This window comes from Thalia democratica, chromosome 7, assembly GCF_965202585.1.
Source record: "Thalia democratica chromosome 7, ktThaDemo2.hap1.1, whole genome shotgun sequence".
NCBI lineage: Eukaryota > Metazoa > Chordata > Thaliacea > Salpida > Salpidae > Thalia > Thalia democratica.
Genome location: NC_139171.1, coordinates 57,140,770 through 57,164,497, shown reverse-complemented (window position 1 = coordinate 57,164,497; position 23,728 = coordinate 57,140,770). Strand labels below are relative to the sequence as shown.

Genomic DNA, 23,728 nt, shown 5'->3' with positions numbered 1-23,728 from the left:
GCTTCTATTAAAAAGCTTTAAAAGTTTAAACTACAAGCCTTTTTTAGAGAATAGTCTTTATTTGTGCCTTCTATAAGAAACTTCCTCACATACTTCGGTTGTTTATGTCTAGAAAGTTACTTAGTTTTTAAGCGATTAAAAGTTCCTTATTAAGTTAAAAAGCTACAGAATAAGATCAGCTTGTAAAAAACTAGGTAGACCTATTTATGTCCTTAACTTTAAATGTCAATAAAAAAAAATCGGTAGATGAATATCAAGTTCGTTTATTTCCAAGTAAAGTATTTTAGTTCAGTTATACTGAAGTTTTAAATACTTGTCTTCAATACTTATTTTGTACTAGCAAAGTTAATATTTAAGGTAGTAATTGCAATCACAATCTATAAAAGATATTATGAAGCTTAAGTAAAGTAATAAATATCTTTGATTGTATTCTATGTTGTTAGTTAGTTTTTATGCCATAAGAAATAAATTTGATCTTTGTAGAGGTTAATCTAACAAATATAATAATACTAGCGTTATTTACTTCATGCAGAATTTTAAATTTACCGTAAAAAGTAGCTGGCCATTAACAATGGCCAACAGAGAGAAACGAGCCAACATATCGCCCAAAATTTACAACGGAGCTTTGTTGGACGAAGATGATGACATGATTGTCAAGGGTTACGTCATAGAAGACAAGATAAACCAGGAGCACTACAGCAAAAATATTGTTAAAGTAATGGAGGATGGTTCTAGCATGACTTTCGAGTACTTTCAGGAGCACGGCTTTGACACTCCACTGCATTTCAAAAGCGTAGAAGGATTAGGTTAGACATTTAAAAAGTTTTTTTTTTAACTAAATAAGTTTTAAACTAGTTTTATTTATTGTAGTAACTGAAAATTATAAAGCAAATTTCTGAAAAAATACCCAAGTTTGTTTTTAACATGTTTAAGACATTGGTTATACTTAAATTTATTGATTAAATGTTTTATTTCAGTACTTTTAATAATCGAGAAAAAAAAGTTTTAAGATCCAACTTTCTTTTTGCTAACTATAAAAAAACATATTGTTTGTGTGAAGTAATTTTAGTAGTATTTATATTTAAAAAAATTCACTGTTGAAATAAATAAACTTGGTCTAATAATAAAAGTTACAGTAACCTCTCGCTTATTTACGCACATTGTGTCCACAGAAAAACTGCGTAAAGATACGAGAGGTACCAAAATACTGTTTGATTGGCTGGTTTTTGATATTGCTTCTAGTTAAAAGCAGACTGAGGACTTTTCCACTTTTAACTATTTGTTTAATTTATTTATAAACATGAAAACAAAAGATATAACATTACTATACATTTATGTATCAAAAAAAAAGAGTTTAAATTTATACAAAATAATAATCCTTCTTGTAGAAAATTTTTACTAATTTTAGTTATAAGTAGAATTTATTTTTGTCTTTATTTTTTTGTGACTTATTTGATACTTAATATTTATATTCTTTTCTACTTAAAAAATTCAATTTAAAATTAAGCATTTGTTTACTATTAAAAAATGGTGTGGTGTCTGTATTAAATTTTTTTTTTCTTTAACCTTTAACAAAAATATGCATTTGGTGCTGTAATGGATTTCTTCTTTCGAACAAAAATTTACAAAATATAAGAAATATTTTTAATGAAAATTGTTTATGTTACTACAACTTTTTCTAATTTAAGGTTTGCCCACATAAGGATAAACTTGTCTTGCATTGTACTAAAGTTATATTAATGGATTTTTTTAGTAGGAATGAAATTTCAAGCCATAAGTTTGAAGAATTGTAATTTTCTATTTTTTAAAGGTATAAAAGCAGGGGTGTTAAGACACCTAAGCTAAAAAGGTCAAAGCCACAGAGTACAACAGGCTCCTTATTGAAGGCACAAACTAAAAATGCAAAAATATTAGTTTAGTTAAAAATCATCCCCTGTGTTTTTCAAGTTATTCACTACAAATTTTTAAAAAGTTCTTTGAAAATATACAATAAACCTAATTTGTGCAATCTTAAAAAATTTTTATTTTTTTAATTTTTTAGAAATCTAAAATGCGTAACTAAACAAGAGTGCGTAACGTCACGAGTGCGTAAAAATGCGAGATGTTACTGTAATTTACATTTTAGTTTTTACAAATATATGTTTTCCTTTATTAAAAGTATTTGTAAAGCTATCAAAAATTTATTCATAATGATCTATATTAGAAATTATTTTTATAAAAAATAAAGTTAGAATACTTAAAAACTATTTTAATGAAATAATAGATGAAATGATAGCTTAAGGTAGAAAGTTAAGATATACTAAAAAGTATAAATAACTAGAATTTATAAATTTGTAATTTGTGTTATTGCTAAAATATTTTCTGATAGTTGTGATAGTGTAATGAAATTGAATTTTTATTCACTTTACTAATTTTTTACTTCATTGTTTCAACGTTGAATATCACTAAATCAGCCAGTAAAAATATGACATGTATAAATCTGATGAAAATTAGTTTATGTTCATTGAAGTGTACTACTTAACTAAACTTTTTTTAATTAAGTCATAGTTTTTAGTAGTGAGATCACATGCCTGCAGTTACCTCTTTGAAATCCTAAGAAGCATTTTTAAGATCAATAGTAAGACTCATATTAATGGAACTGCATATATTATATTAATATTGTTAAAAATAAACCAGTTTTTATTATTTATTTAAAGTCTTTTTTGACTCAAATTTTATTATACAAATTGTTAAATAGTTTTTTACTTGGGCTTTTTAAGTTTTTAAAGTTTATTAGTATTATTAGTTTTTTAGTATTATTAAATTTAAAGTATTATTAGTTTTTTAAGTTTCTGATACCTTTAAAATAATTTTGTTAGTTAAAGTATAGTTTTTATAGTAGTTTAATTAATACAAATGTGGTTTTATAATAGTTTGATTAATATAAATGTGGTTTTATAACGGAAAATACACCCTTTAAGTTATTGTGTCTAGTTTGTACAAAGTTGCTCAGCATAGCATTTCATGAGCCCCTTTATAATTATGTTTAATAGCAACAATCACTTAAAAGTATACCAACACCCAATGGTTACATAAGGTATCTACAATTCATATGTATGACTTTAATAAAAGACTAAACTTGTTAAGTTTTAAATGCTTTTTAATAATTCTTGTGCATAGATTTAAGTTTAAATAGTTTTAATTGAAAGAAAAAAATTTTCTGGTACCTAAATTTAAGGAATTGAGCTTTAAATGTATTTTAACTGTGTTATAACAGGATTGCCACGCACTAAGGTTATTTTTAGTTTGTTTTTTAAACTCATGCTGATTCAGGATACTTTTATTCTTAAAAAAAAAACTCAGAGTAGTTTTTAGATTTCTGAAAACTTAAGGCCATTTTTTTATGAATTTTAAGTGGATTTTGTTTTTTTAGTTTTAATATTTTAAACTTATTACCAATTTTTTAAAGAACTTGACTTTTATTGATTTTGAAATTTTGTTTTATTAGTTTTTTTGAGGATTTGAAAAAAACCCAGGACTGCTTGTGGTCACTCAGAATAGTTTTTTTGACTCAAAAAGTGGCGAACCTGTTATAAAGTTACACTTTTTGAAACACAACTGAACGTCTTAGATAAAATTTTATTGGCCAATTGTAATCCCATAAAGTAATACTACACATATACTAGCTATGTTTGTGTTTTCATGATCATTTAAATTGTTTTTAACAAAAACCTTAAAAATTAAATAAACTAATTGAAGGTTATTTAAAATTATTTATTTACAACTTCCAGATTTATTAACTTAAATAGGTTGTAATATAAACACTGTTTAATTAATTTTATTTGACCAATCTTTTCAGGACTGGCGCTTCCCTCATCGGACTTCTCAGTTCAAGACGTGAAGCGGTACGTGGGCAGCAAACGTATGATCGACGTGGTTGACGTCAGAACGCAGGAGAACACGCAGATGACGATGAAGAAGTTTATAAAGTACTACCAGAAGCCCGCTGAGGAGCGCAAGCAGCTGCTCAACGTCATTTCTCTGGAGTTTTCCAACACGAGCCTGGACGGGCTGGTCAAGCGCCCGCACGTGGTCAACTACCTGGACTGGATCGACCTCGCCTGGCCCCTCCACCTCAAGCACGAGCAGATGACGCAAACGGACGCCACGTACTCGGTCAAGTACCCCAAAGTGCAAAAGTACTGCCTGATGTCGGTGAAAGGCTGCTACACCGACTTTCACATCGATTTCGGAGGCACTTCCGTGTGGTACCACCTGTTCAAGGGCAGCAAGGTATTCTGGCTGATCGAGCCCACTAAAGGCAACCTGGACTTGTTCGAGAAATGGACGCTTTCCGGCAACCAGGACGGCGTGTTCTTCGCCGACATCGTCCAGGAGTGCCAGATGGTCCGGCTGGAAGCGGGGGACACGTTCATGCTCCCGTCTGGGTGGATCCACAGCGTGTACACCCCGCAAGACTCGCTGGTGTTCGGGGGCAACTTCCTCAACTCCTTCACTATTCCAAAACAGCTGGAAATTTGCGACGTGGAGGATAGGACGCGGGTGAAGCGCACCTACAGGTTTCCATATTCAAACTAATATTAACAGTTGACATTTTTTAATAACTAAAGATGAGTTTGATGTTAAACAAATTAATAAAAACTAACATTTACTATTAGTTCACATTTTATAAAAACGGTAGATGATCTTGATATTAAATAATTAATTTAAACAATGTTTTACTACAAATTATGATTTAATCGGGTTTCTGTATTTGTAAATCTGCTTTATTTTCTCACAGGTTTCCCTTCTACACAGAGCTGCATTGGTACGTGCTGGACAGGTACGTCCACAGTTTAAGTGGCAAGTCGTTCCTGAAGGAAGAGTTCAAAAAGCTGAACAACGTTGCTGAAGCAAAGAAGGAGCAGTCTGACGAGGAGCGGGTGCACTTGACAAAGTATGAAATAGAAGGCTTGAACAAAATGATAGAGAACCTGCAGTCGCTTGCTCCGGGTAAGAGGTTTGTTCCAGACGGAATAGCCGACCCGGAAGGACTTTTAACTGAAGCCAGCAAAGTTATTGAGAGTCATCTGGACGACGACCCCAAGCTGGCCATCACCGGAAAGCCCGTCGCTTGCTGGTCTTTCGAGAAAGTGGAAGTGCAACCAGAACCGATGAGCTTCCCTCAGGTCAAGAAGCAGCGCAAGAGGAAAGCGCCCAAGGCGTTCAAGCCGCCCAAGGCGAGGAACGGCGGCAAGAGGATAAGGAGGGTGCGGTGCCACAAGTGCGAGAACTGCGTGAGGGAGAACTGCAGGGACTGCATCTACTGCCACGACATGAAAAAGTACGGCGGACCCGGCACCATGAAGCAGACGTGCATGCAAAGGAAGTGCTTGAACCCGAAGCTTCCCACCACCGTTGCCGACTCTTGCGACATTACGTACGACGACCCGGGCAATCAAGGAGGCAGCAGTCAGAACGGCCTTGAGGTTTCCAGCTTGAACGAGTCGACTGTGACAGACTGCAGTGTGGCTGATGAGAGCGGTTTCGAGCAGAGTTTCGTGAGCTCTTTTGGCGGCACTCCTGCAAAAGTTCCTCGCGCTGACTTGAGCACCGGTTTTGCGAGCACGGTTGTGCCGGAACCGTCGAGTTCCGATGACAGCTCGGATGACGAGCAAGATGAAAACGCGAACACAATGCTGGTCAGACCTGAGGAGCTGGTGGTTAAGAAAAACTTGAGCGTCCTGATGACGATTCCCGTCAACTTCAAAAAAGCAGTGAAAAAAGAGCCCAAGCCTCAGGTGGAAGTGTTGGACTACAGCCAGCAGCTAATCACAAAGCAGATTTTGAAAACGATCGTCAAAACCGCTCCCTTGAGCCTGATAGTCAAAGACACACAGATTACGTTCGATCAGCTTGCTTGGGTTCTGAGGAACTGCGAAAACATGAGATCTTTAGACATATCTGGCAACTCTGGCCTCATCGCCCGGGCCCTCCACAGCGACTTCTGCCCCATGCTGCATCACCTGGACGTTTCATACATGGTAGGGCTGGACGACCTGCGGTTCAGGTGCATCTTCGCCAAGCCCAAGAGCCTGCGGCCCGGCAGGTCCGTGGCCCAGCACAAGCTGGTGTTCTGCAATTCCATCAACGTGTCGGGGCTGCGGCTGTCGTCCGCTTCTTTCAAACTGATCTCCCAGCTCATGTACCTGGAGAAGCTGAACGTGAGCTACACCGACATCAGAGACGACGACTTCGCCCTCATCTGCAAGGAGCGGGGTTCCTCGCTGAAGCACGTCGACTGCTCGGGGTGCACCAAGCTCACCGGCAAGTCTGTCGACTCGTGCAAGGTGCTGTCAAAATTAGAGTACCTGGACATGAAGTTCTGTCCCCAGGTGGGCCTGGGTCACTTCGCCACCCTTTTCGCCACTTTCACCATGATGACCGCTGAAACCTACGGCAAGAAGACTCTGAGAAAGCCTCTGAGCTAAACTAACTGTTTTTGAGAACTTTGTGGTTTCTTTGTGCATGTTTTCTTTAAACGTTTTGTCACTTCCACGTTCGACTGTTCGCGCTTTTTTTGCAGTCATTTGTTTAGGCCACGACTTTTTTATATGAAAAAATTGTGAAAATATGAAAAACATCGACTTACTTACGTTTGTAACACTTACATACGTCTGAAGTTTGAAAAGTCATGGCCGAAATTAAAACTTTAAGTTTAAGCTGTTGCCACGGGTTTTTATAGACTAGGATACACAAATTGGCTTTTATAGTACGTTTTACTACTAAGTTTTAAATCATATTGTCAAGTAGTTTTTTATTAGGTAATGTTTTTTAGTTGGGTATAAAATACTTCTGTTTTAAAACTGTTTATTAAATGTGTTTTCTAGTAGATTATGATTTATAGAAAGTGTCTTGTAGTAATAGATTTAAAAATTGTTTTTATAGTTTTGTTTACTTGATTTAATTTGTTTATAAGTTAACTAAATGTTATCTGTGCTAAGTTACTTAATTATGTTTTATAAAATAAAGTAAAAGCTTAAAATTGTAAAGTAAGCTCTTTGACACACTTTTATTTTCAGGTTTAGTTAATTTTTAAAAACATTACCACAGAAAAAATATTTTCACATGTTGCTTGAGAGGTATCACAGTTTAAAATTCTTGAGAGGTATCACAGTTTAAAAAACACTATTTAAAATCAAGTTGTAAATATTGATATTAATTTTTTTTATGTTTTGTAAAAATTGCGTTATATTAACTGGTAAAAGTACTTAGTCTGAGTTCATAAAAATATTCAGATAAAAAAAATTCCAAGCCAAATTGTCAACTGGTTGACTAGAAGTTGATAATTTTAAATTTAGGACTTTTGACTGATGTATAAGTTTAATTTTAGTCATAAAGATTAATATTAAAAGCAGCACACATATAAACAAAACAAATAAAAGATTGCAGACATCACCTACGACTCAGTTTACATTACTTAAAGCACTGATTATAAATTAAATCAGTTACTAGTGCATTATTATGTTTTTTGAGCAAAATTTTGGATTATTAAATAGTTTATAAAATTTTAAGTCAGTAATAACGAATATTGGTACACAGTCATTAATAACTAATAGATTAAATGTAAAAACAGCACAATATAAACAAACAAATAGACGTTGTATAATAAATAATTCAAAAATACACAAGTTATAATATTTATTTTAACTGGGACCAGTTTACTATTTTGTTTCACAGTTTTAATTTCAGCTAAATATAAACAAAATAAAAGATACACAAGTTATAGTATTTATTTTGATTCGAATTAGTTTACTGTTGTATTTTTAATTAGTTATTTTATTTTGTTTCATAATTTTAATTTCAGCTAAGTATAAACAAAACAAAAGACATGGCAGACAGCAGGGACTTTATGCTCAACGAAGAAGACGACTTCAAGCCGCAGTCGTCGGGATTCGAAGAAGTCGACGGCGCCGATATTTTTGCTGACGTCAGCAATAAACAAGAGGAGCCGGAATCGAAAGCGTTCGACGACATCGACGGATCGGACATCTTCGGGGACGGGGACAAGGAGGAGAAAGTGGAGGCTCAGGAAGCTGCCGCTCCTCAAGAAGAAGTTGTGGCAGGGAAAGAAGAGGTTTCTTAAATTTAGTAGAATAGTTTATTATACAAAACTTATGTTTTGTTTATTTTTATTATATCTAATTTGATTTTACTAATTTATTTTTTGCTTATTTTTGTAGTTTCTATTTTTATTTAAAATTTAGTAAAATAGTTTTACATGTCATATAGAGCTTTTAAATATGTAGAGATTTTAAAATTGATTAAACAGTTTGTTATACAAGTTTATGTTTTGTTTATTTTTATTATTTATATTTTTATAAAACATCTAGGTCGTTTAATTAAGTCTTTGAGCTCTAGTTTACTTATTATAAATTCATTAACCATAATGTCAATACCAGGTGGCTGACGAGCCAGCTTTAATACTAAGCTTTTACTATATTTTGTAAAAAATATATATGCTTTGACCAAGTTGTTGAGCTTTGGTTTTTCAAACAGTATTTTAACCACAATATCAGTTGGTTGTAGAGCCGGCTTTTGTGCTTGGCTTTCATTTTATTATGTAAAACTAATTATCTCTTTGACCAAGTTGTTGAACTTTAATTTTTGTATAGTATTTTAACCACAATATCAGGTTGTTGAAGAGCCTGCAGTGAAAGAAGAAGCGACAAAAGAAGAAGAGCCAAAAGAAGAGGAGCTGTTCAATGAGGAACCGGCCCCTGTGCAGGAAATTAAACTCGATGACGAGGATGTGGCGCCACCCGTGGCCACGCCTCGTTCCGCGCCGGTGGTGGTGGAGGAAGTCGTTCCGGTGGCCGAATCAGAGGTGGCGGCTCCCAACGCTTTCCAGGAGGTTCCCGCCAAAACTGTCAAGGCGGAGGCCGAACCGGAGAAGAACTTCGACATTGTTATCAAGGTATTTGTTTTTGTTTATGCATTTAGATATTTCAATTAAGAATAAACCGTACTAGCTAAGCCCTGAAATCTGTGTTTTATTACAACGTTTAAATGTACTATTAAGTAATTCTAAGATAAGTTAAAAAGAGCTTTAGCTCGTTTTAAATTAAAACACTTACTTCCGATCAAGTTTACAGGTAAGTGATAAAAAAGCAATTTAAATGCAGACCAAAACTTGAAACACTATTTTTATTTTTTTTAAATAAAAAATAATTTTCATACAGGTATCCGACCCACACAAGGTGGGTGACGGAATGATGAAATCTTACATGGCGTACAAAGTCACCACCAAAACCACAATGTCTCAGTTCAAGTCAACAGAAATTGAAGTGGATCGCAGGTTAGATAGTAACTCCTTACTTGACAAGTCTTTATTCAACGACTGTTTATTCTTTAACTATTTGTTCAATAACTTTCCGCTTAATAACTCTTTATTTAGTTTTAGTTCTATTTGTTAAGATCGTTCGTGAAGAACAAATATTTAAGTGTTTCAGATAATATGGTTTCAAGTATTGAAAGTTTTGTAAAGAAAACTTGATAAGCTTGTAACTTCACATAACCATACGCGCAGGTTCAGCGACTTCCTGGGATTGCACGAGAAGTTGCTGGCCAAGCACAGGCACGTGGGCCACATCGTGCCGCCCGCACCGGAGAAGTCCCTGGTCGGAATGACGCTGGTGAAGATAAGCAAGACGGAAGAGGAAGCCGCCAGCATCGACTTCGTTGAGAAGAGGAGGGCTGCGTTGGAGAGGTGAGATTAGTTTTGAACGAAATTGTTTAGTAAAAATTTATTTATATACCTTTGTTTCATTGGATTTTATTGTTCTGGTTTTTGAATATCACAAAGCTTTGACCATTTTAAAACTGCAAGCTTGTTTGTAAAAATAGTTATGAGTGTTTTTATTGTTATCTTAAGATCGTAGAACAATGTTTTTATTTTTCACTGTTTTAAAGTTGCAAGCTTTATATATTTGGCTATCACTTGTAACATACCATTAAGCTTTAATTTGACATTATGTAATATATAATGTAATATATTAAACACTTTATCATTTAAAGTTGTGAGCCATACAGTTTTAGTTTATAGAGTATTATTTGTAACAAACAAACATTATGCTACAGATGTAAATTTAAATATCACAATCTTTATAGTTTCTAAATACTTTAGAGTCGTTACCATCCTAAGTTTTAAATCAATAAGCTTTTAGTTTTTTAAGTAGATAAAACGGAACTGGTATAGTTTATTATTCATATTAATCAAAAGCATTTGGAAAAATGTCTTTTAGTATATTACATCAAAATAGTTACATGCTTTTAATTGTCAATAACTTGTTACAAAAAAACCATTTAATTGAAATTAAATTTAGTGTAATTGTCAATAACTTTTAAAAAACATTTTATTCTTTCTATATTTACACCACACGTATATTAACCGGTTGTTAAAATTAAAATTTAGACTATAACCGAAATGGAAAGAAAAATACTTAATAACTTAAGTTTTACCCCACTCTTACACTTACTTTACTACCATTGAGCTTAAATTTGACATTATACTGGGAATTAAATTTGATTATTCTGGTGTACATCTATCTAAATATTTAAAGTTGTTAATATTCTTACTTAAAAAATTTCTAAACTTTTATTTGTTCAAATTAAGCAATGCTAAGTTTTTATTGTTGTTTTTAACAAAAAGCATCAAAAAATATTTGTTATTTATTGTTTATTTAAAAATAAAAACTATTTTATTGTCAACAACTTGCAACAAAATGACATGTTGTTTTCACAAAACAGGTACATGAACCGATTGGTTAGACACGCCCCCACGGTACACGACCAGGACCTGATCAGTTTTCTCGAGGTCAGTGGCACGCTGCCCCAGTCCACCAACACTCGAGCGCTATCCAGCGGAGGGATGATGCGGTTCGTTAAAAACGTGGAGGGCGCGTTCAACAAGATGACCATCAAAATGGTGGAGGAGGACCAGTGGTTCGAAGAAAAGCAGCAACAGGTTGATAATCTTTGTATTTGTTTTATTTCTTTTTGTTCTTTTAATTTGTAAATATTTAAATTAAAATTAATATGTCCAGTGGTTCGAAGAAAAACAGCAACAAGTTTATACTGTTATTTCATTTAAAATATTGGGTTTATATAATTTTAAATAATAAACGATCCGTAAAGATGATAATGGGTGGAATACTTAAATTTAAATTAATTAGATTAGTGGTTCGAAGAAAAACAGCAGCAGGTTTGTATTTTTTATACTTAATACTCGATACTTAACTTTATACTTGTTTTATTTCATTTAATTTAGATATACTCTTTTAAGGCCATAGGGGGGGGTAAACCATGTTTTTTACAAGTTGATCTTATTTTATAGAGTTTTTTCTAAGCTTCAAGATGCTTTTTATTGTTTCAAAAAATTCAAATTATTTTTTGAGATATGACGAGTCAAAGTCGGGCCGCATAATAGGTTCCCTATGGGAAGGGAAAACTAAAACAGCGAATAAAGACTATTTTGTTTAAAATCTATCTCCTCCTACATTTTTCAAGCAATCTTCTTCAAACTTTCACAGTCTAATCTTTATATAATAACAAAAAACAGTACTTTGGAATTAAAAAAAAATTTGTAAAAATATGTTTTTTTTTGAAAAAAAAAAACACTTTTTTTTAATTTTTGTGATAAAATTTTTATTTTTTTAATATACTAAAATTCTTAAGTAAAGTTTTTTCCTTTTATTATAAGGAACGTTTCCTGAAAATTTGAAGAAGATTGCTTAAAAAATGAAGGAGGAGATAGATTTTTAGTGAATTTTTAAATTTCCGAGAAAATGGACCCCAAAAAATTTGCGGTCCATACGTTTATATTGGAAAATTTTTACAAAAAATTAAATATCTCAAAAGTTAAATGATATTTTTGAATTCTATAAAAACTGGTTTATAGTTTGTACTTTAAGCTTTCATATAAAAGCCAAAGTTACTTTTAGTAAAAAAAAGTGTTGGACCCCCCTATGGTCTTGATTTAAATTAATATGACCAGTGGTTTGAATTTTAAAATGAGGGAAGGTTTTTCAGCCTTCTCCTAATTGGCAGAGGGTTGATATTTTCGTCCAATAATATCTTCGAAGAATAACTCCTTTTTTAGATTAAATCAAGTATTTAATTAGTGTATTAGATAATTGTTGTAATTCTGTATGTTGTAACTGTTGTAAAACTTTGGCAACCTAACTTATAAAGATTAGCAAAAAAAAATAGTGAAAAATATCTACTTTTTTATTTTGTTAAGTTAGTTTAGCTTTAAGCAATGAATTTTCTGTAGAGACAATAATATATAATAACTTCCACACAGGTGAATGGTTTGGAGCAGCAATTGAAAAATTTGCATCACGGTTTCGAGTCATTGGTGCAGCACAGAAAGAACTTGAGTGTTCACACAGCCAACTTCGCTAAAAGTTGCGCTTCATTAGGTTCGTTTTGGTTGTAAATATTTGTTGTAAATAACTTGATACAAATTTGAGTGTTTACACTGCTAACTTTGCTAAAAGTTGCGCTTAACTTGGTTAGCTTGGTAGCAAAGTGTTTTAGATAAATTTATTTAAGTAAATATTTTGATAATTATTTTTTTAATTCCGAAAATTTTACCAACTCTTTCAAAAATAAAATGGTAGTAAAATTGCATTGCTAACTGTGTCTCTGGGTTTGCTTTTTGTTAAACAGTTGTGATAAATTAGTTTTTTATCATGAAATAAAGAGTGTCTTCAAAATAATACAAATCTACCTTATGCCACTTTAAAAAAAATCATACTCCCATTTTTACGTCTTTGGGTTAACTTTATTTCACGAAGTAGGTATCAGTAACAGATATCATGTGTAAGCAGCAAGAATGATCATTGACTATAGCAGTATATAATTTATAGTAGACAAAACTTATTTTAAAAACTCAGACCTTTACTATTAGTTTCAAATGAATGTTTTTCTAAACTCAAATACTTTCTTCAGGCAACTCTGAGGAGCACACGTCACTTTCAAGGGCGCTCGCTCAACTGTCAGACAGTTTCGAGAAGCTGGAAGGTCAGCAACAGGAGCAAGCTAATAGCGATTTCTTCGGAGCGAGCGAGATAATAGGAGATTACCTGAAGATCATCGGTGAGGTCAACGAGATTTTCCAGGTTTGTTATGAAGATTTCTATTAGTAAAATATTTGTTTATAATTTGTCATTAGCTACAAACAAACAAGCGTTCGTGCTTTTTAATTTCTTTAATTTCAATTTTTTAGCCAATCTGAATTAGTTCAACACAAAAACATTGTGTTCCTTATTAAAGTTTGTATTTTTTACAAATAAAGCCTTTTTTTCTGTAAACATTAGCAACTTAATATCAAGCATCGTAATCTTATCTATACTGTTTACATTCTGATTCATAACAATAAACTCAAAGGTACGTATGAACTCCTATTTTTTACCTGTTAAATATCTCTCAACAATTATAAAGGTACGCGTTAAATCTTGGCACACAAATATTCATGCTCTTGTTATTTTTCGTCTGTTAAGTTAAGTATTATAACATAAATCTTAATTAATTTAATACAAACAATATCTTCTCTATTTATTTTGATATCATTTCTTTATACATTAGCTACCTCATAACAATACATCCATAGGTATGTATAAAATCCTTTATTATTTTTTTCATGTTGTATACTTTAATACACTTTACATTAAAAAGGTGCGCGTGAAGTCGTGGCACACGTGGCAGTCTGCCGAGCAGGCGGTAGTGAGGAAGAGGGAACAGGAGATGAAGGCGCAAGCTGCCGGGAGGCAAGACAAGATCCAGATCATCAAGCAGGAACTAGTTGATCTGCAGGAGAGAGTTAAGGTAAAGAAACAGATCTTATAATTTTTTTATATACTTTTATTAATGTTGAAGTGTTTTCCTAGGATTTGGTATAAAAATAAGGCTTGAGGATTAATTGAATAAAAACAGGCGACTTTGTTTTACTCATTAGTATAAAAACTATACAGTTAAAAAATTTTTGGTACTATTCAAATAGTATTCAGGCAGCATAATAAATCTCCAGATTCAAAATCAGTTTAAAAGTATTATGTTGAAATGTTTTCTCATTTTTCTCAAAAGTATGTTGTCAACACAGGTGGCGATACAAGAACTCGAGAAACTCTCATTGCTAATAAAAAACTACATAGTCAAGTTTAAAAAAATTAAAACACATTTTCATATTCACAAGTGGATATGTTTAACAAAAATACTCAACTTAATTTTAATTACCAGTTTAATCTTCACATATTTTACAGGTAGCATAATAGTTCTCTAAGATTCTAAGTTATAACTTTGTATCAGTTTAGATTAGTTAAAGTTAAATTAATTTTTGTACACTACATACAAGTGGGAAAAGAGGAGTTAACTTAAATAACAATTATTTTAATTTTGTTTTAGTTTTATTCATTACACACAGGTGGCGAAAGAGGAGTTTGAGAAGCTGTTAAAACTGTTTTGTTTTTTTAAACATATTTTAGATAGCATGATGATTCTCCAAGAATCCAAATTTTTTACAATGTATCTGTTTAAATAAGTTAAAATAAAAGTTTTTATATATTACATACAGGCGGCGAAAGAGGAGTTGAACTTAAATTATAGTTATTTTATTTTATATCAATTCAAGTAGTGTTAATTAATTTCTATAACATAAATACTCACACAGGTGGCAAAAGAGGAGTTTGAGAAGCTGTCGCTGCAGATCAAGAAGCAGATAGGTGTGTTCGAGAAGGACCGCATCTCGGACCTGAAGAAGATGATCCTCAAGTTCTTGAAGTCCATGATGGCGTCGCAAGAGGGCGCCATGCGAACGTGGGAGGCGTTTCTCCCCGAGGCCAGGGCCATCGCGTAATACGTGTGACGTCACAGTAACGACGTTTCTCCTTCGCGTTGACGTTTCTCCTTACAAGTTGCAAGTTTGTCATCATATTTCACACATTTTTTTCACTTACGTATTTGTAGCAGCTAACTCTTCGAAGTTTTTTTAAGTTGAAGATTTATTTTTAAATTAATTTTAAGAAATTTTTTTAAAATTAATGTTATTTTAACTATTTGTAAATACTAGCTGCTTACTGATAAGCATCGTACTTTAGTTTCTTTTTCTATTAACTTATGACTAATTTAGTTTTAGGTTTTCAGGATGGCCACATATTTCTGGGACCTCTTTAAAAATAATAAGATACATGTTCAAAAATACTCTATGAAAATTTTTTTAAATAATTGACTTTGATAAACTCCTAATCTATAGAAGCAAAAGGTTTTTTAAAGTTTAAACATTAAAAATTTTTAAACTTATTCACATGTTATTTAAGTAAAACAATATTCAGAAATTAGATTGAAATGTAGTTTAAGTGGCTTTCTATTTATGTTTCAGTACTGTAAATACAATAAGAAGTTATAGTGTTTTCAAATTGAATACTAGATATGAAAAAAGGGCAAACAATTTTCAATTCAAACAAGTTTATTACTATTTACACCTTTCGAATACATCTACTAGAAAAAAACATTAAAAATTAACTGAAAATAATACAAAATTAGTGGCCACTCTGATTAAAGTCCTTTTATTTCTAGTATTTAAATGCTTTTATAACTTAAAATTTTTCATTTAGTGTATGTGTTTTTAACAAACCTAATGGTTGTATTTTAAAAAGTGAGGCATAAATTTGAATGCCTTGGAGCTTTCATTCAAGAATTTCTCTTGTATGCCTTAAAAATGTCCGTTTGTTTCGTGCATAAACAGAATATGATCGTGATTTTACTATTTACCACGTGTTTACTTTTGTTAATGTAATTTTTTTTCTGAACTGCAGTTCTTTTTTTGAATATTTTGACGTTCTATGCGTGCAATAGTCGGTTTTTTAAATGATAATTTTGATTTTTACTTGTTTTTATTATTACCAAGTTAAATTTTCTTCATTTAACAACTTTCTTTTCTATTAGTATTAGCTTTAGCAATCTTTCATATTGATTTTTAATTTCTATTCTAACAAATAAATTCATTAACTTATGTTGTTTGTATTTAATATATCAAAAGCATGTAAAAAATATGTTTTGATGTGATTTTAGCATTATATGGTTGTAGTATTTTTAAATACAAAAATCTTTTAAATTGTTTCAGTTTAATTAAAACTCAGAAACGGTTTAATATATGCTTTTACAATAATTAAAACCATTAGTTATTTAAGGTAAATTTGCGTTCTCTAAAAAGAGCAAGTCAAGGTACTTTTACTGCATATTTTTAGGGAGCTTCTCAATTAGTAGCTATAAAAAGGTAAGTAAAGAAAAAGCAATAAAATACTATATTATTTCCGTTCTGGTTATTTAAGTTAAACGTTGAAAAAATAAAAATAAAAGCGATGTTAAATTGATAATAAGATTATATTCTGTATGAATAAGAATGAATGTCGTGCTAAGAATTTGATTTAATGTATCAAACAAATTTATTACAAATGTGCAAATATAAAGCATACGGCAAAAATGTGCAAATTTATTTGATCATTCTTTTAGTACTTATCAGTGCATTGTTTGCTTGTTGAGCTAATTATTAACTTTATTTTATAGTAAGCACACGTTTTATCTACAATATACTGGCAAAATTCACAATAATTTAAACCACTGAAACTATTGGTTTTTAAAAGTATTTTTTCAATGGTATGTTTGTTATGAAAATTGATTATGCGTCTTTAAGAATTACCCATTTTTTATAAATTTTATGCTAACTTGAGTATCGATGTTTTAAATTTCAAGATATATTTTTGAGATAATATATTTACTTAAATCTTTTAATTTTTTATCTGAGCTTAGACATCGTTTCGTCGTTTTTCAGAAAAAACTCAATTGTTTTTATTTCTCTTAACTGTAACGATTGTCATGTAAATTTATGCATAAAATAATCATTGATTGAAAAAGCAGTTAATTATCCTTAAAAACTTTTGCATACCATTTAAGTGCTGGGAAAAATTAAGTTCCAGTAATATTATTCTTTAGTAAGCAAATTATACCAATGTAAAAAACTCAATTTAAGAGTCTTACTGCTTAAATTTAGTTTTTTGTTATATTATATTAACGATTTGGCTTTCTTGCTTAGAATCTTTAAGTTTATCATATAATCTTTTTAGAATATATAATTTAGGTTTTAATTAATGTTATTTTGCAAATCAAATATAACATAGATTTTAAGTATATTAAACAAAGTTTAATCAAAAACTGCACTTATTACATAGCATAACAGTATGTTGAAATTTAATGATAAAATAGCTTTTGAACAATAAATTTACAATTTGTAACTTTGAAATAAAATTTTTCCGTTAATGAATTAGAAAAAAATCAAAGCTTTTATACACAAACACTTATTTTATAAAACAAATTTACAAAGAAACTGATATTCAAATATTCTAGGTTTATTGCAGGTATATCATTTATACCAAATCGATTTAATTAACAACTGGATTTATACTTCTGCCTATTTTAAATTGAAATGTTTCTTTTGCCCAAAATGAGAAAAAAAAGCATTGGAGTAAAAATAAATAAAATGAAAGTTTAATTAACCTTCGAAACAAAAACATTACTTACCAAGAATATTTTTTTAATTTATAGTATAAAGAATTTTCTTTGTAAAATTTTTAATTACTTTTATTAACCAAGTTAACAGAGTTTAAAAGCTATACTATTTAGAAGTAATTACTTAGAGTTTTTTAAGTTTTATTTGAAAAAATTTCAGAACATCATTTCTGCAAACATAAACTATTAAGTAATCATTGTAAATTAATTAACTTTAATATTTAAACTTTAAAAAATAAAATCATATAAGTTCACAGTGGGCTGGTAAACCAAGCGGTTTATTTAGCTGGGTTTGGTTCTATTCTGCTTCAAGTATATTAAAAGTTGTTTAAGCTTAAATTTATATTACTTTTTCGGTTTTGAAGAATAAAAACGAGTCAAAAAACTCAAATTTATGTCAAAATTAAGGCCTACAGCAACTGCTAAAAAATAACTTAATAGCTTTTATACAAATACTTTTTTAGGTTTTTTTTTCTTTGGTTTAGTGTTAATAAAAAATGTTTAAGTTCTTTGAAATTTAAACAGAAAAGTTAATTTTTTCTCATTTAAAAAAAAAAAACTGCTGTTTTTCTGAATCCATTGGTGTATTAAAGGCAATATATAGTATTTTTAAGAGCAAATATCACAATTGCCTAGTGCTGAAATATATTTTTTCATCATTAATTAGCAGGCATGTTATAGATTCTATATACAAATTTACAAAAAATTCTATCGTTAGTAACTATTTTTTAGATTTATACAACCAAATTTTGATGCTTAATTTTTTTTTTTTAAAGTATCAATTTTAAAAACAAAAAAAGTTTAAAGTTTAAAATTATTCAAATAACTTATTGTAATTTTTGATACAAAATGAACCAAATTTAATAGATATTGTAAAAAAGTTTTTCCAAATAAGTCTTACAGGTGTTTTTCTGTAATTTTCTGCAAGCAATTTTTGGCAAAAACTATGAAGATTTTTAAGTAGTTTTTAAACAGTAACAAACAAAAACTAGTTGGATTTAAACTTACATAACTTCTTAAATACTTCAAGAAGAAAACAACAAAACCAATTTCTAAACGAAGAAATCAATTTATGTTTTACACTTAGTATAATTATGTTTTAGTGAAATTATTTTCTTGTAGTCAACGACCGCTCGAACCCCGTTTTCAGCCCAATGTGAAGTTTAGCTTCAATTCACTCATTACAGTTGCTCTTAAATAGGTTTTGTGGCGTTTTAAATATTTAAAAAGTCTATACTATTATTATCTACCAACTGTATAAAATTTAGTGTCTTTATCAGTTACAAACTATGCTTATAATAGAATATGTTTGATCTGCAGTAGATATATAATTGAATCCTTTCAGCCACACTGCACATTTTATTTTAGGTCAGGGTTTTCCAAACTTTTTATCAAGTGGCTTTCCTTGAAAGAAATTTAAAACGCCATGGCCCTCTTGTACCAAAATTACTCAAAAAACTACCATAATAAACACCGAAGACCTTCTTTTTTTTTGCACTTCATCAGCAACTATATATTTAAATCTTATATATCTATTGTAAGTTTTAAAACTATCATATAAAACACCTAAGACCGGTTTTTGCTCTTCATCAGCAATTCCAGAATATCTAGTGTTACTTTCAAATTATGACCTCACGGCCCCCTTGGTGACTCCTTTACTGCTCATGGCCCCCTGAGCATCTATCATGGCCCCCAAGGGAGCCATTTGGTCCACTTTGGGATACCCTGTTTTAGGTGAACTCTTTTAGGACAGATGTAATTTTTCGATGCAACTATGTAAAATGAAGTATTTTGCTAAGTTCGTTCAATCTAGCCCTATATACTCAAGAAAATTACCTTTGTTGAAAGTCTTATACTAAAACAACAAGATTTATTTTCAGTAAGTAAAAATTAAAATCTATAATAAGTGAGTACCTTTGCAAAATACGAATATGTCAATACTTAAATGTATGTTTATATTTAATTTATATTTAGTTTTGAATGATTGGAACATAATTGAATAAATACATATAAATTCAAACTTTAATTAAGTTGTTTCAGTTAAAAATATTGAACAGTGGTATTGACTTTTTTTAGAACTTTATGCTCCTGAAAACAAGTCTGCTAGAATTACTTGGTAACTGAAATGAAGTTTTCTTGTTATAAGGTTTAACTTACTTTATCATAAACCTAGTATTTTGTATTTACTAAAATACTTAGTATAGTAGTTAAAGTTAAAACTAATAGCAGTACAATTAAATAAGTAAAGTTATGATACTTTTAAAAGTCTAAATATGTATGATGAAATATGTTTAGTAACTTAAATTAAAGCTAGTATAATATAATAAATTAAATAAAACTATGATTTTTTTTAAAGTCTAAATAAGTGTGACGCGTATTACATGAAACATGTTTAGTAGTTTAAATTAAAACTAGTAATAATATAATAAATTAAGTAAAACTATGATCTTTATTAAAGTCTAAACAAGTATGACGCGTATGACAAAAAATATAGTTAAAAATAGAAATATTGTAACGGTATATCAAGTTTTGTTTGAAACCGCTTTTTGTTTAAGGAGATATCCCAGAAAAAAAACGCATGAAAATACAGATAAAATTTTAAGTTAGTTAAGATAAGGGAAAAAAGAACAGATAAGTTATTCCTGATGTAATGTTGAATAAAGTTAACAACACTGCTATATAAACCAGCTCCAGTGGTGTCGGAATTTATAGCTACAGCCTGCTACAGTAAACACGATATTACATAATAGACATTTATATTGTTTTTTTGTGTTATATGAAGTATTTTTTAATAATGTTACTTTTTATAAGTATTATTCATATACATTCTAAATAGTTAAACTTTTTTTTTGTTTTATACACTCTAAATTAGTTTCTTGTTAGATTGATTCTTGTGTAAAAGTTTTGTCCACATTTAGAGTATTTTCTAAAGTATGAGGTTCTTTATATATTTGTTAGTGTTTGCAGTTGTTCTTTAATACAATATGTTCAGTCATGTCAAGCCTAGTTTTATATAGAGTAGCCCTTAGTAATATTTAGTAGCAGTATTTAGTATAACTTAAGAATAATTTCAATTATGTTTATTTATAGTTGTTCATTACACTAGGACCCTACAACATGACATACTGTTAAAAAAACAATATTTTTTACTTTATGCTGCATAATTTTTGTAAAAAAGATTTGAATTGCAATTGACTAAAATCACAAAAAATTGACTAAATGAGAGAAAAATTACCGAAAAAAAACTATCTAACCCTTAAAGAAGAGAACTATAAATGCTTAAGATGCTAGTTTCTACAAATGTTTTATCAAAAACTTGAAGACACAACTCATTTATTTTTCAGTTAAGAAGAAAACTTAATCGTTTTTTCTTGAATAATCTGCAGAAGTAGGGCCAAGAAATATACAAAAAGTAATTGTTTTTAATACTTTTACTCATCTTATCAGCGTAAGTCTTATTAGAGCTTTAGGTTGCTACACTTCTTCTTATAAAACTAATTGGAATCAAAACTCAATAAGATTTAAGTAAAATCTTAGTTTGCAAAAATTCTTCTTATAAAACTAGTTGGAATCAAAACCCAATTAGATTCAAGTAAAAGTTTAGGTTGCAAAAATTCTTTTTATAAAACTATTTGGAATCAAAACCAAATTAGGTTCGAGTAAAAACTTAAATTGCAAAAATTAAGCTTATAAAAATAAATGGGATCAAAACCCAATTAGGTTTAAGTTAAACCTTTGCTTGCTTAAGTTCAGCTTTTCATCAAATTTAACAGATTAGTTTGTAGCTTGACCTCCTGTTTAATGTTGTTATGAAACTATACAAAACATTTATTATTATATCTTTTAAAAATAAGAATTTTTTTTTTGGTTAAAACAGTTCAAATCATGCTACATACTTTGCAAAATTTATCTGAGAAATTTTCATGTGATATTTTCGTACATTTTTTGTTTGTGAAAAACTTCAAACATCATAGAACTTTTTCATTGAGTTAGTGTACTCATTAAAAAAAGGTCATTTAGCGCTTCAGGCAAAAGTTTTTTTTTAAATTCCAATGCAAAATTACAAATACAACAAACGAGTAGTGGTTTTAAGTAGTGACAAAATAAAATTATTTTTAGTAAAAATGCATTAATCTTACTTTTAAAAAGTGAAAACATATCAATTGTTAGCTTAATTAGTTAATTAAAAAAATTACATTAGAAACATGATTCAAGTTTTTTACAGCTTTTGTAGCAAGCAAAATTAAAAAAAAAAACAGTAAGAAAATATTAAGAATTGTTATTTCTGGCAAAAAAATGTTAAAACTACTTACTTTCTGAGAGTGAAAATAATTCAATTATAAACTTAATTAGCAAATTGCATCATAAACGTATCATAGTTCAATTACCTTGCAGCTTTATAAGCGAGCGAAACTGAAAACTTGCTCATTCTTACTGCAGACTCCATAGAAGTAAGACCAAAGTTCAAATATGAAGAGCGTCACTCTTGCTATGCTACTTTGCTTGACGGCATTTGCTGCTGCCATGCCAACCATACCAGAGCAGGATGACGAGGGCAGGATCTACATCCCCAACCCCATACCGGTCACGACCGTGCTGCCGTTTTACGAGGACTGGACGAGGATCGTAGTTAAGATCCAGGTTGGGAGCAAGACACTCGTTGACGAGGGAAGGTGCTCCGCGTGTTCCTCACACTTTCAAAAGTAATTTAAGTTTTATTTTTTGTGATTTGCTTTAATTAATTTATATATTTTGTTTTTTTTTATTATATATACTTTTTTTTTTTTTTTACCTTCTCCCACTACCAAAATTAGTTTATTTTAATTTTTTATGATTTTTTTTTATTAATAATTTTTTAAATTTTTTTTATATATATCTATATTATTTTATTTATCTTTTCCAACTTTCAAAAGTAATTTAAACTTTTATTTATAACTTATTTTAAATTTTTTTTATATACAACATTTTATTTATTTTATGTTCTCCTACTTCCTAAAGTAATTTGAATTACTGTTTTATTTATAACTTATTTTAATAATTTTTTTTTATATATAACATTTTTTTTTATTTTACCTTCTCCCACTTCTAAAAGTAATTTAATTTTTTGTTTTTTTATAATTTATTTTAATATTTTTTTTTAATATATAATCTTTTTTTTATCAAACCTTCTCCCATTTCCAAAAGTAAATTAAATTACTGTTTTTTTATGATTTATTTTTTTTATTTTTTTTAGTTTATTTTTAGTTTAATTTTGACATAATAATAAGCCAGGCTAGTTTGAAACTTTAGCAGGTGTTTTAGGCACAACTGAGGCTTGTTTGATAAAAAAACAAAGAAGCATTACTCTCAGAGATATCAGGCTGGCTTTTTTGACTCTAAAAAATTTTGTTTCCTAAAGAACTTTTTTCCTGTAAACAAAGCCTGTTATTTTTTTCAAAACTGACTAACTGCACGTTTGTTTATTCTTTGTCTGATAATTCTATTTTTAAAATCTTTCAAACAATATAAATAAGACTCAATTTTTCAGAACAGTATATTACTTTTTGCTTTATTATTAATTACGTTGATTGCATTTTCACCACATAAGCTAGATTTGAAATTTTACTTTCATTGCTTAGTACACAACTGACGAAAGAAGCATGAAATATGTATTGTTCTGAAAAGTTGAGTCTTACTTACAATGTTTGAAAGAAATTATTAAAGTGCCGAATAATGTTGTATTTTAAAATCTGCTTCACAGGAGCCGGGTTACGCACCAGCACGTGACCGCGTTCAAGTGGGGGAAGTACCTGGTGTTCGCCTCCAGCTTCAGCGACAGGAGGAACAGGCAGAAGTACATGATGGCCCTGAACGACAAGGTGTACTTTGCCGCCGTCCCCCACTTCCCCGAAACCACCAGGGACGCCAGAGTGTTCACCATCGAAGAAGGTTTGTTTTGTATATATATATATATATATATATATATATATATATATATTCATATATATACACATATGTATATATGTGTATTTAAGGGTAACCGCTCAGTTTCAACCCGCGATCATCGGGCACAACTCCCACCCGATCAAACCCGAAGACCGCTTACCGACCAAGGGTGATAGTAAGAAATAACTAAAGTATAAAA

At 30.3% G+C, this 23,728-nt stretch overlaps 2 protein-coding genes across 2 annotated transcripts; both read left to right on the top strand.

Annotated features, from left to right (window-relative positions):
• The first annotated feature begins 536 nt into the window (after positions 1-536).
• Positions 537-6,548, top strand: LOC145840384 (lysine-specific demethylase 2A-like). Its single transcript, XM_082947630.1, has 3 exons — positions 537-806; positions 3,839-4,559; positions 4,781-6,548. The coding sequence occupies exons 1-3, from the start codon at positions 572-574 to the stop codon at positions 6,468-6,470; spliced, it is 2,646 nt and encodes an 881-aa protein (XP_082803756.1). The 5' UTR covers positions 537-571; the 3' UTR covers positions 6,471-6,548.
• A 1,303-nt stretch (positions 6,549-7,851) lies between these two features.
• On the top strand, positions 7,852-16,011 carry LOC145840133 (sorting nexin-2-like). Its single transcript, XM_082947271.1, has 9 exons — positions 7,852-8,116; positions 8,675-8,956; positions 9,222-9,337; positions 9,569-9,748; positions 10,789-11,005; positions 12,344-12,461; positions 12,994-13,163; positions 13,720-13,869; positions 14,711-16,011. The coding sequence occupies exons 1-9, from the start codon at positions 7,871-7,873 to the stop codon at positions 14,894-14,896; spliced, it is 1,665 nt and encodes a 554-aa protein (XP_082803397.1). The 5' UTR covers positions 7,852-7,870; the 3' UTR covers positions 14,897-16,011.
• The last annotated feature ends 7,717 nt before the right edge of the window (positions 16,012-23,728 follow it).

What these genes read in the sequence shown, in the direction of transcription:
- LOC145840384 (XM_082947630.1), top strand. Translation starts at nt 572, where the DNA reads ATGGCCAACAGAGAGAAACGAGCCAACATATCGCCCAAAATTTACAAC. An exon ending in CAAAAGCGTAGAAGGATTAG is followed by an intron (nt 807 to 3,838) that starts GTTAGACATTTA and finishes CAATCTTTTCAG; the next exon opens with GACTGGCGCTTCCCTCATCG. An exon ending in CGGGTGAAGCGCACCTACAG is followed by an intron (nt 4,560 to 4,780) that starts GTTTCCATATTC and finishes ATTTTCTCACAG; the next exon opens with GTTTCCCTTCTACACAGAGC.
- LOC145840133 (XM_082947271.1), top strand. Translation starts at nt 7,871, where the DNA reads ATGGCAGACAGCAGGGACTTTATGCTCAACGAAGAAGACGACTTCAAG. An exon ending in TTGTGGCAGGGAAAGAAGAG is followed by an intron (nt 8,117 to 8,674) that starts GTTTCTTAAATT and finishes CCACAATATCAG; the next exon opens with GTTGTTGAAGAGCCTGCAGT. An exon ending in ACTTCGACATTGTTATCAAG is followed by an intron (nt 8,957 to 9,221) that starts GTATTTGTTTTT and finishes ATTTTCATACAG; the next exon opens with GTATCCGACCCACACAAGGT.